We start from the raw sequence: 18,683 nt of genomic DNA, 5'->3' as shown, positions 1-18,683 counted from the left end.
TTCCACAGTCGACTTCCCACAAGGATGCCCCCCATGATTGCGGCCCGTTTGCCATCATCGCTCAAATTTTTTACTTTGGTTGCCTCCTACATAAAGCGTTGAATGTAGTCTTTTAGTGGCTCATCGGGCTTCGCTTGATGGCAACCAAGTCACCCAACTCCGCTGGTATCTGTCGGGCTGAAGAGAATTGGGTGTAGAATAACCCTTCAAACTCATCCCAAGAAGTGATTCTTCCTGGGGGTAGTTTAGTAAACCATTGTTGCGCTGTGTCAGTGAGGGTTCCACGGAAAATTCGACACCTTAGGTCATCCCTGATTCCTTGAAGGTCCATTTGGATTTTGAAGTTCTCCACATGAGTTAGTGGGTCTTCACTACCCGTGTACTTGCAAGTTGGCATCTTGAACTTTGCTGGAATAGGGAGGTCATTAATCATTTGGGAGAAGGCAGACCCTCTCCTCCTTTCCAGATCCAAGTCAGTGGGTTTTGGTGCGGTAAGGTCCTTGACCAATCAGGTTAACTTGTCCAACCGAGCCTGATCACCGGATCTGTGGCTGTTTGAGCAATATTGGCACCAAAATTCGCTTGGTCCCTTTTGTCTGGCTCAGGTGGGTTCACTATGTTGGAACCACGATTGTCTCTATTTCTGTTGAGGGCGTCCCGCAGGTCTCTACCCCCTCGGGGGCCTACCCGTTCAAAAACTGACCCTGTTCTTGGCCTTCCTCCAGCGTTCTGACTATCAGCCCTTCCATCAGCCGGGGGTGGTACTTGGTCATTCCTACCCCTTTGGGGTGGATTTTCAGGTTGATGTTGCCTATTAGGGGCATACGGCCCTCTTGCTTGATAACCCCCCAGATCAGGATTTGGTTGGTTGTTAGCCCGACTTTCAGCTTCATCATCACCATGGCCGTCAGAGTAGTTTGGATGGTAGTCACTGTTGACCTCAGGGTCTTCTCTTCTCCCCCTGGACCTACTATTTCTTGGGTGATCATTGCCATCTCGTGGTTGGCCACGTTGATCGCGGGGTTGCCACTCCCTACGTTGGGGCTTCCTTCCACTATTTCTGCCATGATCACCATTATTGTTTCTAGATCCACCACTCCGCCTTTGGCGGACATTGTGGGAGTCATCGCGTCCCATATGATGACCGGGTAAGACTTCCTCATCAGCCGGGGGTAGTCGATTATTATTGCGGGGAACCCTGTTGGAGGGGTGACTCCTAGTCTTTTCTTGGTTCCTTGGGCGCTCTTTAGGTCCATAGACCACCCTCTCCCTCTGGTTCCTTGGGGTAGGGACCTCCCGAGGGTAGGTTTGAGGTATCTGTTGATTGTTGGCATCATTTACCCATCCCTTGAGTGTTTTGGTTGAAGTAGCTTCGTATTAAGTCGGCAGCCTCTTGGGTGCGACGATCTTGGTGGTCTTGGCGCCTCCTCATCTCACGAGCATGATCTTCCAGCCAAGATTGGAATTCTCTCATTTGATTAGCAAGACTTTCAGTCAGGGCCTCTCGAGCTTTATTTTGCTCTTGGTGCATAGTTTGAAACTGGCCTTGCATCTTGCCTATCTCGTCTCGCAGTTAATCCATCTCGGGGTCAATTCCCTCGATGTCAACATGGGGTTCATTCCGCGGCGTAAAGATGCCAGGGCTGCGGCCAGTCTGAGCTTGGCCCACACCGTCAGTAGGTGGGACAAAATTTCTAGTATTACCTCTTCTGGTGGTGCCATCAGTAGCACCACCTTCTGCGGCAGTGGCATTGGTGGTACGCCCAGTAGTTGTCTGTCCAGTGACTGTAGTTTGACCACTTGCTCCATGGCCAGCGGTTTGAGCGGTGGTGGTAGTGCCGCCGTTCCCCGGACGTGGGGGTCGTTCTCCATTGTTTCCGGCGAGGTTGCTCGCTGATAGAACTTGGTGGGCACTTTCCATCTCTTCGTCAGGTCGCTCTTGAGATCTTCGGGTTAACACCATTTTTTCCAGTGAAAAACTTAAAGATTTTGGCTAAAGCTCTCAATGAAAGCACCAAAATGTTGACTGGATTTTTAGCCAACCGACGCGGAGTCGTAATAAAAGAGATTTAAACCAAAATCACAATAATAAATGCAATTAATAACACTAGAATTCGCAATAAATCTAAATAAAAGACACCGAAATTTAACGAGGTTCGGCCCCGGATGTCGGTAATAGCCTACTCCCCTTGAGTTTTATTGCTCTGAGTAGCAAAAGTCAAGAACAGGCTCTTGATTGCAAAGAATGAGAAGTGTTTATTTTTTTAAGTGTTTCAGATTGTCGATCCCCCTCCCAGGTCATGGGTGACCCCTTATATAGGGGAGGGGGTCGGTGCTTCTCGCTTCAGGAGACGCGACCAACGCGGAGCTATCTCAACCGTCTCCTTGATTTTCGGAGGTAGTTGGAGTCTGATTTTTAGGATAATATCCCGCTATTTTCGTGGGTTGACAACTGTCTTTGAGCCTTTCACGGGATTTGAACATTTGAAGGAGCTACTTATGACAAGGGTCCCTTATGGGTGTGACATGGTCGTCAACCACCTTTGAGGATTAAGGCCATACTTGGAGGTAACACCCCCGAGACTCTTGCTAAGAGGGGATGACCACCATCATAGTTAGGTGACCCCCCAAAACCCAACTTGAGAGGGGGGTCCCCCCCTTAAACCCAAGTTGGGGGGGAGGGGGGGGGGGAGGGGGTCCCCCCTTAAACCCAAGTTGGCCCCCCTGTTGGGTTTTATGCCATAAATAAAACTTTTTACAATGTGATTAGTTACCAATATAAGGAATTCGAAGTGATTGATATTTGCATAAATTTTACATGGAAATGGTTTAATATGTTAGTTAATTACTTTTACACACAAAATCAGTTAAATCCAGATCATATGTTTATTCACAATTACAGTATCGTCAACACAGTGGAATGTGATTGTGATCATATGAATCAAAAGACTTGGTCCCTGTTTCATTAGTGTTATTGGATTTACACTAATGTGATAATCAGCGATGATGTGTACTTACACTTGGAGTAAGTGTTATGTTATTTCCAAGACATTAGTAAAGTATACTAGTTTCGAATGTATGAAGTATACATTGGACTGGACCGATATTGCAACTAAGTTAAGATATTACAAACTTACCGTTATATATATCTTTCCAAGTCAATATCAGTAGTTGATCTTAAGACTAAAAGAATCTAAATCCTGATATGCTTAGGCTCAACTCAGGAGTGCTATTCATGTTCTTTGATTTATTAGTTAAGCCTACTTTTAGGTCAGGGTGATACGTATATTTTGGAAACATGATAGTATGATTGAGTGGGAGTGCTGAACATAGATATGGAATCTATAGCTTCTACTGGTGTATAGAAGTCAAGTGATGATTCCCTTCGAGCTTAGCAAATATAAGTAAATGGATGAGCTCTTGTTTAACTGACTAATTATTAGATCACTAAACACCATTTACAGGTAGCTAAGTGTTTTAAGGGCAAAATGCATTGAGGGGTGAGAATGGTAAAGAAATCCCATCTCGATGTAGATCATCTATATAGAGGATCTTTAAATCACAATAAGATTATTATAATGGTTAAATGAGATAGCGTATTGATATCGTGGAACATATAATATGCTCTATATAAGTTTGAGAGTGCAATTCTAAGTTCTAAGAGTGGATTCAACGAAGAATTAATAAGCAGGAATTTACTTGGTAAATTTGGTTCACTTATTGGAAGCTCAGCATATAGATCCATGGTCCCCATTCTAGTTGAGAACATTCTGCTTGTAAGACTCATTAATTGATTCGTGATTGATCAATTATAATTCTAAAGTTAGACTATGTCTAATTTGCGAATTTTCACTAAGCAGGGGTGAAATTTTAAAGAAAAGAGATTCTAGGTTTATTTATTTATTTATGGACTTTATATGTCTAGTTAATAATTAAATTAAATGACAATATTATTTAATAATCTATTTTAGTTATTAAATAATTAATTTTGGCATTTAAATGGTTAGAATTGGAAAATTGGCGTTTTTGAAAAAATAGAAATAAAATTTGTTAAAACTGCAAAATCAAGTGGGGCCCATTATCACACCATGGCCGGCCACTATTTGTGAAAATTCAAATTGATTTTTTTATTATTTTAATGCCAAATAATTCCTAACCTAAACCTAGTAGTTGCCTATAAATAGAAAGTGATGGCTCAGTCAAAACATAACAATTCATTAGTTGTCTGACAAAAATTTCTCTCTTCAGAAAAACTGAGCATTCCCTATTTTCTTCTATAGGCCGAAACCCTCTTCTCTCTTTTCCTCTTCATAAATTTCGACCCTAGTGAAAGAGTAAGTGCTCACACACAGCAAGCAGTAACTCAATCATAGATTGGAAGACTGTGAAGGATCAAACTTAAAGAAGAAGGACATTCAGGCTCAGATCTTGATTATACTCTACGACAGAAAGGATACAAGGGTTAGAGATCTGTGTGGAAGGAGACATTAATTCTGCTGCATCAATGTAAGGTTTTCTTAACTTTATATGTGTTTATTTTATCGTTTTAGAAAGTTCATATTTAGGGTGTTAAACAACATACTTGTGAGTAGATCTAAAATCCTAGTAAAATAAATTCCAACACCCCCCCTAAACCCAAGTTAAGGGGGGGGGGGGGGTTCCCCTAAACCCAAGTTGCGGGGGGGGGGGGGGGGTCTACCCCCAAAACCCAAGTTTTTTTGGGGGGAGAAGAACAAACACCCAAATTGAGGGGGCATCTCAACAGTCATGACTTTACACCTTCTTCATTAATTTACTCCCCGTATTTTTGTGCCACGCGGTGCTATTCCTAACACGTCATCGTCGTCAAAATTTGGGTAAACACCTTCAAGCTTGGCTAAACAGAGATAAATAGTTGAGTACTCATTTCAGTGATTATATTTAGTTCACTAAAATATCATTTATAGGTGGCTAAGTGTTTTAATCATAAAATACATTGAAGGGTGTAACAGTAATTTAATCCCTATACAATGTAAATCATCTATAGAGGATCATTGATTATTGGGATAATTTCAATAGATAATTGATATCATATCTATATAGTGGAACATATAGAGCGTTTTATATAACTGAGACTGCAATTCCAAGTTCTATGAGTGGATGCAACAAGGAATTAATAAGTCAGTGAATTTACCTGGTAAGTTCTTGGTCTGCTTATTGGAAGCTCAGATATATAGGCCCATGGTCCCCATTCCGCGCGCGGATATGTTGCCAGTTCCCTTGTCCGCCGAGTTTTCTCAGCCAGTCCCTCAGTGAGCGCGCGCAGACGGTATGCAATGCATACCGTCCGTACAGCTCACAATTTTTCGTTTTTTCATGCTTTTTCATGGATTTAAGTTCTGATTTTTTGTGTAGTTTTGTATTTATATATTTACTATTCCTAATTCAATTCTAATTATCATAATTAATTTATTTAATATTTTTTTTTATTTTAATTAATGATATTAGTGTAATTTGAATTTGAAATTAGTAAATATCTATTTTTTGCTTAATTATCTATCTTATTTTTAAATTTAGGTCAGATATTATTTTTTTTTTAAATTAATTTTGTTTTTTTAAAATAATTTGACCTTATTTAAATTTAAAATAAGATAACTATAATCATGAAATTTTAAATAGATGTAAGATATTTTGCTAACTTTTAAATTTTGTTATTCTATTTATTTAAATTAAAGTTAAAATCTGAAAAAGATATTTAATTTATCTTTTTTAATTTTATTTAATTTTTATTTATAAAATAACATTTAATTTTAAAAGTAGTTAGCATTTTTTTTTTGAAATGATATTTAGGTTAATTGAAACCTAATTTTTCAAAATTGTAGGTTTAATTTTAAATATTTTTTTTTTAATAATTTCGAAATTAAATTAATTTAATTTTATTTTATTTTTTGAAAAATAAATTAATATTATTATTTATTTTATTTTTCAAAATTAAATATTTATTTTATTTACTTATTTAATTTAATTAATTTCGAAATTTATTTATTTAAAATTAAATAAATCCTACTTCCAACTATCCAGCTAACCTTGTTGCAGGAGTATATGGTTTTAGCTTGTTTGTAAGTTTTTAAAACCTATTATTACTTGATTGCAAATAGCCATGGTTAACTTGTTGACAGATCCAATGATCTGATTTTAACTCATGGCTCCCTTGGTCAAGTAAATAATTTGTAACAGGTAATTTTCACAATCTTCTTTCATCTGTGTATGACCTAGCAACATGATAGGATCCATCCAAATTGTGTGCCTATGTGATCCTATGTGTTTATTTTATTATATAGATGCATATAGCTTGTTGCTAAATAAAATGTCACACCATGATAGATTTTATTTAGGTCCATTTAGTATTGGACCTATTCAATTAATAACAGTTATTTTTTTTGGAAAATTTACAAAAATACTAGAATTTGAGTGAATTTTTACAAAAATACTGTCACACGGAAATTTTTTCAAAAATACTGTGTTTTTATAAAACACCAGTAAAACACAAAGTAAAACAACTCAAAACAATAGTAGAACAACTAAAAAACACCAGTAGAACACCAGTGAAACTTAACACAGTATACTGCAGTATGAAACTTATAAAAAAAACACAGTAAAAAAGTAAAAAACTCCGCCTAACAGTATTTTTGTAAAAAAATGACAAAAGTTAGTATTCTATGTAAATTTCCCTTTATTTTAAGGTTAAATTCCTCTCTTTTGGGCCTTGTGTGAGAGTTGGGAGCCATAGAAGTGGGTACAACATACTGAACCAAGCACCCCCTCATATGAACTACCCCAATTGTGAAGGCCCATTTGCCTGATTTGAATAACTGTACTAGGTTGATTATATTAGTTTGACCTAATAAAATTGAATTAGCAACATAATTAACTTTTAAAATATGTGAAAATTTATTTTCATTTTAATATTTTAAAGTTAATTTTAAGAAAAACACTTTTAGTTTTAGATATTATTTCTAGGCAAACTATTTGTATTTTTCTTGTATTTAATTAAATAAAGAATTTTAACTAACTAGATTCTTTCTGGAGCTTATTTAATTAAATAGTCCTATTTAAGTTATAAATTAGTTGTATCAACTAATTTTTCTTATCTAACTTAAATTTGAAAATTTTATTTAAATTTTAAATTAAGTTGAGGAATCCTAGGCATTAGTTATTAAAGATTCTTAAGATATTTTTTAAGTTGGTTTTAAACTTAAAATGGAATATTTTTCAAATTAAGTGGTTACAACTTAATTTTTGATATTTAATTAAATCTAAATTTGAAATTATTTAAGTTTTAGATTTTTTTTTCTATACAACTTAAATTAGATATTTTTCAAATTTTTTGTTGAAAAGATACTTAGTCAAATAAGATATTTTCTAGATAGTTATTTCTAGACTACTTATTATTTCTAATATTCAAATAGGAAAATATTATACATTGTGAAATTAATTATTTAAATAATTAATTTTGGTACAATTTTATTTAAGTATATTTTTTCCTAGTATTAAACTAGAAATTAACAATTAAGCCTTCTCTACACTTAATTATTCATTTCTTGAATTTAATACATTTAATTAAATTAAAAAATTTAAATATCTAAGTTGATTCTTATCATGATACTTAAATATTTATTTTTCATGACACTTAATTAAATAGAAAATTATTTTTAAGTTGAAATTTAATTTTTCAACTTAAATTTAAATAATTTTCAAAATATATTTTTCTTAATTTTATTAATCAATTTCGAAAAATTGCATTTTAATTATGCAATATTTTTGAATTTTTTCTTGAAAAATAGATTGAGTTGTAAATTAATTATTTATTTTAATTAATTCTTGGACCAACTTAAATCAATGATTTTTTCATATATTGATTAATTTAAAATAAAAGAAATTTAAAATATATATTATTAGAAATTGAATTAACTAGTCAAAAGAAAATCTAGATAGGTGAAATTTTTCCTTGAAGTATTTATTTTCTAATTTTTATTATTTTTGAAATTTGTATAATTTTTATACTTTATTTTTCAAATACAATAAATATATTCGCAAGGAAATTTTTAAGTTGCTAATTTATTTAAATTAATACAACTTAAATTAATTTCCTTAATATTTATATTTAAGATTATTACTAAGATGGAAATAATTAATTTTATTTCAATCACAATCTAAATATAATTTTATAAATACTATATTAAATTCTTATTTTTGAATTTTAATCCTAAATTTCGAATTTAATGAGTATATTTATTAGAATAATAAAGAAAATACATTTTAAAGAATGAGCTTTATTATTATTAAGATATTCGATCTCCATTGTTGGTTTTACATCGCGTTTGTTTTAGTGAGTAATCCTCCCTAATGGAGGAACGTTCATTAGCAATTTTGCACTGTTTAATCTTGAAAGATAAGTAGTTTGTAAGTGTTTTATATGGTATGGATCACCCTAATGGTGGCGACCATATTTGACTTGCAAATTGCGAAACAATGGTAGTAGCTCATAAGATAGAATAGCCTTGACTCTCGCCTAAACAGGACAACGCTAGATTCCAATCTTGATCGAATAAAAGGTTGCTAGAATGTTTAACATTTTAGATGAGCTGACAACTCTATTCAATAGATGGTAGCTTTGACTCTCGCCTAAACGGGACACTGATATCAATTTATTAAAAAACCTTGGAAATTATTTCGGATTGAAATTTTTTTTAAGTATTTTCTCATATCATTCCTACTTGCTATGTGCTTATAATTTCTGAATTGATTTTGTGTTAAACCATTATTGATTGATTTCTATTATTTTGTAGTATCCTGTATTATCAAAATGAATCCCATGTTATCACTGTTGACTAAAAATAAGCTAAATGGATCTAACTTTCCTAAGTGGAATGAGAACATTAATATTGCTCTCATAAGAGAAAGTGCCTTGTTTGTTTTAACTGAGCCGTCACCCGAAGTGCCTGGGGATAATGCATCCAAAGCTGTCAAAGAAAAGTATGAGCGTTGGCAGAAAGCAAATGACAAAGCTCTATACTTTATGCTTTCCAGCATGGTTGACACCCTCAAAACTCGGTTTTCTAAAACCGAGAAGGCTGCTGAAGTTATGACGAAGTTAAATGAGCTATTCGGTAAGGCATCACTTCAGTCACGCTTTGACGCGACTAAGAAGTATATTAATGCACGGATGGAACCTCATCAAAACGTGTGTGGCCATGTTCTCCTCATGGCAAGTTATTTCCAAGAAGCCCAGGATCATAGTGCTTAAATAGATAGTGCTACTCAAGTAAGCCTTATCTTGAATAGCCTAACTCCAACATTTCTACCATACACATCAAATTATGTCATGAATAAGAAGGAAATAGACTTTCATGAGTTAGTCAATGACCTTCAAACTTATGAAAATTTGATTGGAGGACCCAAGAAGAAAGGGAGTAAACCTCAGAATCCTGTGAATGGTAATGGGACGGCGAAACCTGAAGCACATGTTGCCTCTGCTTCGAAACCCAAATCGAAGAAGTGGAAGAACACCAAGAAGCGAGCAAAAGCCATGAAACAGAAAAAGGCTGCTACTTCTGGTGATGCTACACTTAAAGGAAAGTGTTTCTACTGCAATGAGAAAGGTCATTGGAAACCCCAGTGTCCTAAACTTCTTGCAAAGAAACAAGGTATTTCTAACTAAAACTTTGTTATCCAATTGGATTTATGATTCTGGACTAACTTTGTTTATTTGTTTTCTTCTTCTTATAGGCCAAGCTACTTGAACTCAAATGAGTTGGATCGGAAAGCTGGACCAAGGGTGAAATCGTCCAGATGAAGATGAAGCTCTTCAATTTATTTTTGAACTAATTGTTTTAGTTTAAAGACAATTTGGATTTCAAATTTTAGTTAGCGATATTTATCCCTGTTTTTCTCATATTGTTGCAATACATTTTTTTTATTATTAATAAATTTCCTTTAATTTTCGAAATTCAACAATTGCAATTTATGAGATTGAGCTTTATTTAATTTATCTTCATCAATTATTACCACATTATATTTATATATTTGTATGTGTAAGTGTTTTTATTATTGGTGCAAATTCTATAATATTTACAACTCTTCATAGAGTTATATTAAATAAACACTAGATTATTTCTATGTTTATTAATAATTGTTCATTCTAATATAATTATTAAGAATTTTTTTAATAAAAAGATCTTTTGATCTGATAGGGGTGGAGAAAAGTTAAGAAAACTATGCAGTTCAACGATCTTTTATATCTTATGAACGCTGGATAGTATTCAACTCCACATAAACTCTATCACACTTAGAGAATAATGATCTTTACAACCTTTAGGGGTGGATCATAATCTCTCTATACTTAGGGGTGGAGTTTATCCACAATACCCTATATGTATATACTTAGGGGTGGAGTCTATTCCACAATTCCCTATGTAACACATATCTTCTTTAAACATGGAAGTAATATAATGAGTTAGCTATTGTCAATATAAATGCTTGATCTTGATTGTATGTTCCATTTCGTTTTACTGTTGTAAGTAAAAGTTTCATACCTATGAAAGTTCTTTGATAAAGTTTCACACTACCTTAATTGAGTGGGAGAATTTTAAAATTCTATACCCATCTTCATCAGGTTGATACTTGTGATAGGTACTTAAGAACACTACTGAAAAGCAAATCTAACCATACACATGGATAGGTATAACTTATCAGAATTATGAGAATAAGATAAAGAATTCTAGTTCAGTCTATTCGAATGACTTGAACCAAGAATTCTTAACCCTCATAAAATTTTATGGTATCTTAATTTTGATTACTTTATCTCTGGCATGTATTTTTCACTTCAAATACTAGTCTGCTATGTTGATGAGCTAGTCTTAACTTAAAGTTTCAGACTAATACAAAAGTCACAACTAGGTAACTCTCCAAACAATCAGAGGTTAAAAGTATTATTTAACCAGACATCTGCTATTGAGTGGGAGCTATCTGAGATGTAATCAAATAGGGAACAATAGAAGATATTCAAGAAAGATTTATGAAAGTGATTTGTATGATAGATATTAAGGAATTGTGTATCAGTTGTCCTTGTATCTCACCAACTCATTTCGAGATCCTTGAGATGGTGCTTACTTTGGGGGTGGAGGAATTATTGTATAATAATTCAAGCTCTACTAGAGAAGAATTATAACTTTGTAAATTCGAAAATACCAAGAAAGTTATATTACTGAAGAAGAGTCTACACTGTATTATCTCAATTCCATATTTTAAAATATGAGAGATATATCTTCTGTTAATTCAGATGTACTTTTAAAGCAGTAAAGATTTCAGTATCCCTTGATGAGTAAAGCATATAGTAAAGGATGTTTCATAAGTGAATTTATGAACTAGTTTCTAGAAGTTTGGGTGGATTCAAATATACTACACTTGATCTGAAGATCAAGACATCAGATTGACCTATTTGCACACTTTGTTTTATATTAGTGCAAGTGGGAGTTTGTTGGGTTTTATGCCCTAAATAAAACTCTTTACAATCTGATTAGTTATCAATATAAGGAATTTGAAGTGATTGATGTTTGCATGAATTTTACATGCTAATGGTTTAATATGTTAATTACTTTTACACACAAAATCAGTTAAATCCAGATCATATGTTTATTCACAATTACAGTATCGTCAACACAGTGGAATGTGATTGTGATCATATAAATCAAAAGACTTGGTCCCTGTTTCATCAGTGTTATTGGATTTACACTAATGTGATAATCAGCGATGATGTGTACTTACACTTGGAGTAAGTGTTATGTTCTTTCCATGACATTAGTAAAGTATACTAGTTTCGAATGTATGGAGTATACATTGGACTGGACCGATATTGCAACTAAGTTAAGATATTACAAACTTACCGTTATATATATCTTTCCAAGTCAATATCAGTAGTTGATCTTAAGACTAAAAGAATCTAAATCCTGATATGCTTAGGCTCAACTCAGGAGTGCTATTCATGTTCTTTGATTTATTAGTTAAGCCTACTTTTAGGTCAGGGTGATACGTATATTTTGGGAACATGATAGTATGATTGAGTGGGAGTGCTAAACATAAATATGGAATCTATAGCTTCTACTGGTGTATAGAAGTCAAGTGATGATTCCCTTCGAGCTTAGCAAATATAAGTAAATGGATGAGCTCTTGTTTAACTGACTAATTATTAGATCACTAAACACCATTTACAGGTAGCTAAGTGTTTTAAGGGGCAAAATGCATTGAGGGGTGAGAACGGTAAAGAAATCCCATCTCGATGTAGATCATCTATATAGAGGATCTTTAAATCACAATAAGATTATAACAATGGTTAAATGAGATAGCATATTGATATCGTGAAACATATAATATGCTCTATAAAAGTCTGAGAGTGCAATTCTAAGTTCTAAGAGTGGATTCAACAAAGAATTAATAAGTAAGAATTTACTTGGTAAATTTGGTTCACTTATTGGAAGCTCAGCATATAGATCCATGGTCCCTATTCTAGTTGAGAACATTCTGCTTGTAAGACTCATTAATTGATTCGTGATTGATCAATTATAATTCTAAACTTAGACTATGTCTAATTTGTGAATTTTCACTAAGCAGGGGTGAAATTTTAAAGAAAAGAGATTCTAGGTTTATTTATTTATTAATGGACTTTATATGTCTAGTTAATAATTAAATTAAATGAGAATATTATTTAATAATCTATTTTAGTTATTAAATAATTAGTTTTGGCATTTAAATGCTTAGAATTGGAAAATTGGCGTTTTTGAGAAAATAAAAATAAAATTTGTTAAAACTGCAAAATCAAGTGGGGTCCATTATCACACCATGGCCGGCCACTATTTGTGGAAATTCAAATTGATTTTTTCATTATTTTAATGCCAAATAATTCCTAACCTAAACCTAGTAGTTGCCTATAAATAGAAAGTGATGGCTCAGTCAAAACATAACAATTCATTAGTTGTCTGACAGAAATTTCTCTCTTCAGAAAAACTGAGCCTTCCCTATTTTCTTCTATAGGCCGAAACCCTCTTCTCTCTTTTCCTCTTCATAAATTTCGACCCTAGTGAAAGAGTAAGTGCCCACACACTGCAAGCAGTAACTCAATCATAGAATGGAAGACTGTGAAGGATCAAACTTAAAGAAGAAGGACATTCGGGCTCAGATCTTGATTATACTCTGCGACATAAAGGATACAAGGGTTAGAGATCTGAGTGGAATGAGACATTAATTACGCTGCATCAATGTAAGGTTTTCTTAACTTTATATGTGTTTATTTTATCGTTTTAGAAAGTTCATATTTAGGGTGTTAAACAACATACTTGTGAGTAGATCTAAGATCCTGGTAAAATAAATTCCAACACCTCCCCTAAACCCAAGTTGGGGGGGGGGTCCACCCCCAAAACCCAAGTTTTTTTGGGGGGAGAAGAACAAACACTTAAATTGAGGGGGCATCTCAACAGTCATGACTTTACACCTTCTTCATTAATTTACTCCCCGTATTTTTGTGCCACGCAGTGCTATTCCTAACACGTCATCGTCGTCAAAATTTGGGTAAACACCTTCAAGCTTGGCTAAACAGAGATAAATAGTTGAGTACTCATTTCAGTGATTATATTTAGTTCACTGAAATATCATTTATAGGTGGCTAAGTGTTTTAAGGATAAAATACATTGAAGGGTGTAATGGTAATTTAATCCCTATACAATGTAAATCATCTATAGAGGATCATTGATTATTGGGATTATAACAATAGATAATTGATATCATATCTATATAGTGGAACATATAGAGCGTTCTATATAACTGAGACTGCAATTCCAAGTTCTATGAGTGGATGCAACAAGGAATTAATAAGTTAGTTAATTTACCTGGTAAGTTCTTGGTCTGCTTAAGTGGTTAAATTGGAAAATTGGCGTTTTTGAGAAAATGAGATGTAAAAATGATAAAATAGCAAAATTGCAAAGTGGGGCCCATTATCCTATACATGGACGGCCATTATGTAGTCTATTTATCATTTATTTTTTTATTATTTTAATGCCAAATAAATCTGACTTAACCCTAGCTAGGTGGTTTACTATAAATAGGTAGTGATGGCTTCAGGAAATAGACGATGCATCTCATTCCTTTAGAGAAAAACTCAAAGCCACCTTATCCCTAGCCGCCACCTTCTCTCTCTTCCTCTCTTCTGAAAACCGAAGCCTATAGTGAGTGAGTGAGTGCCCACACACATCAAGTGGTATCTCAATCATAGTGTGTAAGGCTGTGAAGAATCCAGATTCAAGAGAAGGACATTCGGGCTCAGATCTTGGTGATACTCTGCTACAGAAAGGATACAAGGGTTAGAGATCTGAGTGGAAGGAGATATTATATTCCGCTGCAACCACTGTAAGATTTCGTATACTTTATATGTGTTTATTTCATATCGTTTTAGAAGTTCATATTTAGGATGTTAAATAACATACTTGTTAGTAAATCTAAGATCCTGGTAAAATAAATCCAACAAGTATCAACACAAGCAGTTCTCTATGAAGATAATACTACTTGCATTGTTCAACTAAAAGAAGAGTACATTGAAGGACATAGAATTAAACACATTTCACCAAATTCTTCTTTATACGTTTCAAGAAAATGCATATTGGTGTTTAACAAATTTAATCAAGTGTCAATCTTGCAAACTTATTCACAAAGTTATTACCAACATCAATATTTTAGAAGACGGCAGACAAGATCAAAATTCGTCGATTAGAAGATCTCCACGAATGCCTTAATGAGGGGGAGTTAATTTACACTATACTATTTTTCTTTTGATCAAGTTTTTTAGCAAGATTTTTAATGAGGCAGTTTTTATGGATATCCAAGGGGGAGTGTTATAAATATTAATAATTATGTGGATGTCCAAATCTTTTATTTATTACCATTAATTGTAATCAACATTCATTTTTTCTTAGTTTTCCTTTTTCTTAGTTTCTTAATATTTGACTCTTGTATTTGTATAAATAGGGGTTCACCCCATTAGAATAAACAACTGAGAAATTCTCATTCACTTTCTCTTTCTCTCTTCATCTTCTTCTTCTTTTCTTCAAATCTATTTTATATTATTCTATATTATTTTATAACATATTGTACTTTTTACCTATTGATAGGTATAATGATTTATAACCATTGATTTAATCAAATGGCTTAAATTAACTCTTGGAAACTACACTATAATTAATATTTTTTTATTTATAATTAATTTTAAATATTAATAATTAGATCCAACTAACACTACTCCAAAGTTAACTCCAAACCTATAATTTTTCTTACTTATACCTTATAACTTTTTATAATTTTAATTAATTATTTTTTAATTTTGAATTTATATATTAATTTTATTTTCTACTCAACAATAATTATAGCTAAAAGAGTACAAAATATTCAAGTTTTTGAAATATTCAAGTTATTTAATCCTAAAATAATCAATACAATCAATAATATAATCATAGTGTAAGTGGTTACATCAACTACAATGTCATAAGTTCAATCAGTATAGACATGTTTTTTATTATTTTTAATTTAAGTTTTTAAATTAATTTAATAATTTGATTTTTTTTCCAAACAATAATTTAAATTTCTTCAATATTTTTTCATTATTAGTATGAAACAATTCTTATACTATAATAATTTAAAGTTTGTAATTATTGTGGTGAAAAATCTTCAACTTTTTTTTTTTTGTTAATATATATGGGTAAATACCATTTTAGACACTGTGTTTTACAAAAATTATCAATTAGACCTTCTATTTTATTAAATGACAAAATGGACCCTGTTTTTTAAAAATTGTACAAATAGGACCCTAAATTGATTTTTTATCAAAATAAAACTTAATAACAATTCGATCTAGAGATATTATGATAAATTTGGTTACATTTTTTGTATCTGTTCTTGTTAGAAATTTTCTTAAAGTTGGTTACATTAAAAAATAAAATTATTGAAAATTGAGTTCAGGGTCTTATTTTGACCATTTTGAAAAATATAGGCTCTATTTTGTCATTTATAAAACAGAGAGTCCAATTGGTAATTTTTGCAAAACACATGGTCCAAAATAGTATTTATCCCATATATATTAACGACTTTATTACACATATTATAATAGTGAACAATAAAATAATACATACAATAATAATAAAAAAATGAGAATTTATGATTATATAAAATTGAATAATAAATTTTGTCAAAAAAATACATAATAAATGGATGAAAAATTTTGCACTAAAAAAATTTGAGTAGTCTCATCTAAATTTGATAGTATTTGACAAATTTAAATAATTATGAGGTGATTTAAATGTACTAAACGATCGAATTACTACTCTTATAAGGACATAATTTATTTTATTTTATTTATTTTATTTTAACTTTTAAAGTAATAATTTGATTTTTTTAAAAAATAATAATATAGGGAACAATTCCTATACTATAAAAATTTAAAGTTTGAAATTATCGTGGTGGGAAGTTTTACATTTTTCATTGTTATTATACATATTGATGATTATATTACATAAAGTATAATAGTGAACAATAAAATAAAAATATCTATAATAAATATGTGAAAAGTTTGGCACTAGAAAAGATTTGAATGATCTCGATTACCGTTGATCTTATCCAAATTTGATCTCAACCTGAGGGCGAATCGTCGTCTGGTCGGTAGGAGCCAACTACCTGATAGAGAAACTTGTTGGATACTTATATTGAAGGATTGGTATAGGCTTTACCAGTATATATATTTTAACAAGGTAAATAGTTCAATAGACAGTTTATTCTGTGGTACAATTAGTTTTCTTTTTCTATTTATACTTAATTTCAAATTTTGACACGGGGCCCTACCATGTCAGGGGTTTGTCTCATGCGTCAGACCCAAGGAGTGTGTGCACCACAAAAAAAAAATTATTTTTTTGTTAACAAAACTCATATATTAATTTACCTAATGACTATTTATAATTTTTAATTAATTATTTTTCTTACTTATTTACTTGATGAATATTTATAAATTTTAATTAATAATTTTTTAATTTTGAATTTATATATTAATTTTGAATTAAATTTATTTTCCACTCAACAATAATTGTAGCGAGAAAAGTATAAAGTATTCAAGTTATTTAATCTTACAATAAATAATATAGCTAACAAAATAATCATGGTGTAAGTCCATCATCAACGGAAGCAGCATAAATTGCTATTGGGGGACCCACGTAAAAAAAGTAACCAATCAATACTTTTCTTTTATTAAAAAAATAAAAATTGTTGGGCTCCGTAGATAAACAGTAGTTACGGTCCAATATTAACTCACTAAAATTTTTATTCTCTCTCCTCTATCTCATTCTAACCCTAAGTCCAAACCTGACAAGCAACCAACAACACTCCCATTAAACTTGCCCTAAGTGGTAAAGTTATCTTACATCAAGTACAATGACATGAGTTCAATCATTTAAAAATGAATGATTTTTTTTATTTTATTTATTTTATTTAAGCTTTTAAATTAATTTAATAATTTGAATACTTTTTTCTAAACAATAATTTAAATTTCTTTAAGATTTATTAATATGGAACAATTTTAATATTATAAAATTTTCAAAGGTTATAATTATTGTGGTGAAAAGTTTTAAATTTTTATTTGTTAATATATATTGATAGATGTATTACATAAAGTATAATAGTGAACAATAAAATAACACATGCAATAATAATGATAATCAAATGAAAAATTTTGTCAAATAAAAAATTGAATAATAAGTTTTGTCAAGTAAAAATGCATAATAAATAGATAAAAAGTTTTTCACTAAAAAATATCTGAACGATCTCAATTACCGTCGATCTCATAAAAATTTGATAGTCTATGACAGTTTTGAATAATTATAAAACGTGCGGTAAGACATTAATATCATTCAAATATAATAGTTTATTGTTGTAAAATTTATTTGCTATTAAGTACACACAGTGGTATATTTGCTATGCAAGTACACACAGTAAAATAAAACTAAACATTTCTTTATACATATAATTTTTTTTCCCTTGTGTTTGTTATTTTTTGTTTTATTTATTTTAATTTGTTGTTGGCGACATAAAATAACAATAATTTATTTTTATTTTGTTGTTAGTTATGTGAAAAAAAAATAATAAACATTAAGTAATTTAATATTAAAAACTAACCAATCCAATCCGCACTTTTGCGGATTAGATTTGAGTTATTATGTGGATTGGATTGAATCCAAAATATGAAATTTCCACTTAGTACAGATCAAATGCGCTCAAAATAGTGCGGAATGAATTGTATGATTACTGTTATTGAGAATGATAAAAAAGAGATAAAAAAAACTCTTTAAAAAATGAAATAAATGAAATATGCAAAGAATAAATTGTATAAAATTATCAAATGAAGGTGTCAAGGCTTGAACTCATGTCACTTAACAAGAGATAGAATAATGTGCATTAATTCTTTCCAACTACATATGTATGCTACTAGCTAACTAGTACATGTATGATTTATATAGATACAGTGTTATTAAAATAAATAATTTATTTAATATTTAAAAATTTTAAATACATTGAACTAAGTTGAAGAAAAAGTATATTATGAATATGTATTATTTACTATT

The 18,683-nt window shown here is 31.4% G+C and overlaps 1 protein-coding gene across 1 annotated transcript; it reads right to left on the bottom strand.

The window, feature by feature from the left end:
• Positions 1 to 513: 513 nt before the first annotated feature.
• LOC133034492 (uncharacterized) lies at positions 514 to 1,963 on the bottom strand. Its single transcript, XM_061109587.1, has 2 exons — positions 1,610 to 1,963; positions 514 to 1,317 (listed from the first exon to the last, which is right to left on the bottom strand). The coding sequence occupies exons 1-2, from the start codon at positions 1,961 to 1,963 to the stop codon at positions 514 to 516; spliced, it is 1,158 nt and encodes a 385-aa protein (XP_060965570.1).
• Between the last annotated feature and the right edge of the window lie 16,720 nt (positions 1,964 to 18,683).

The sequence above is a fragment of the Cannabis sativa genome, chromosome 2 (genome assembly GCF_029168945.1).
Source record: "Cannabis sativa cultivar Pink pepper isolate KNU-18-1 chromosome 2, ASM2916894v1, whole genome shotgun sequence".
Taxonomy (NCBI): Eukaryota; Viridiplantae; Streptophyta; class Magnoliopsida; order Rosales; family Cannabaceae; genus Cannabis; species Cannabis sativa.
The sequence above is the reverse complement of the archived record's forward strand: the minus strand, read 5'-3'. Positions and strand labels throughout refer to the sequence as shown.

What these genes read in the sequence shown, in the direction of transcription:
- LOC133034492 (XM_061109587.1), bottom strand. Translation starts at nt 1,963, where the DNA reads ATGGTGTTAACCCGAAGATCTCAAGAGCGACCTGACGAAGAGATGGAA. An exon ending in CGCCGCGGAATGAACCCCAT is followed by an intron (nt 1,318 to 1,609) that starts GTTGACATCGAG and finishes AACAATCAACAG; the next exon opens with ATACCTCAAACCTACCCTCG.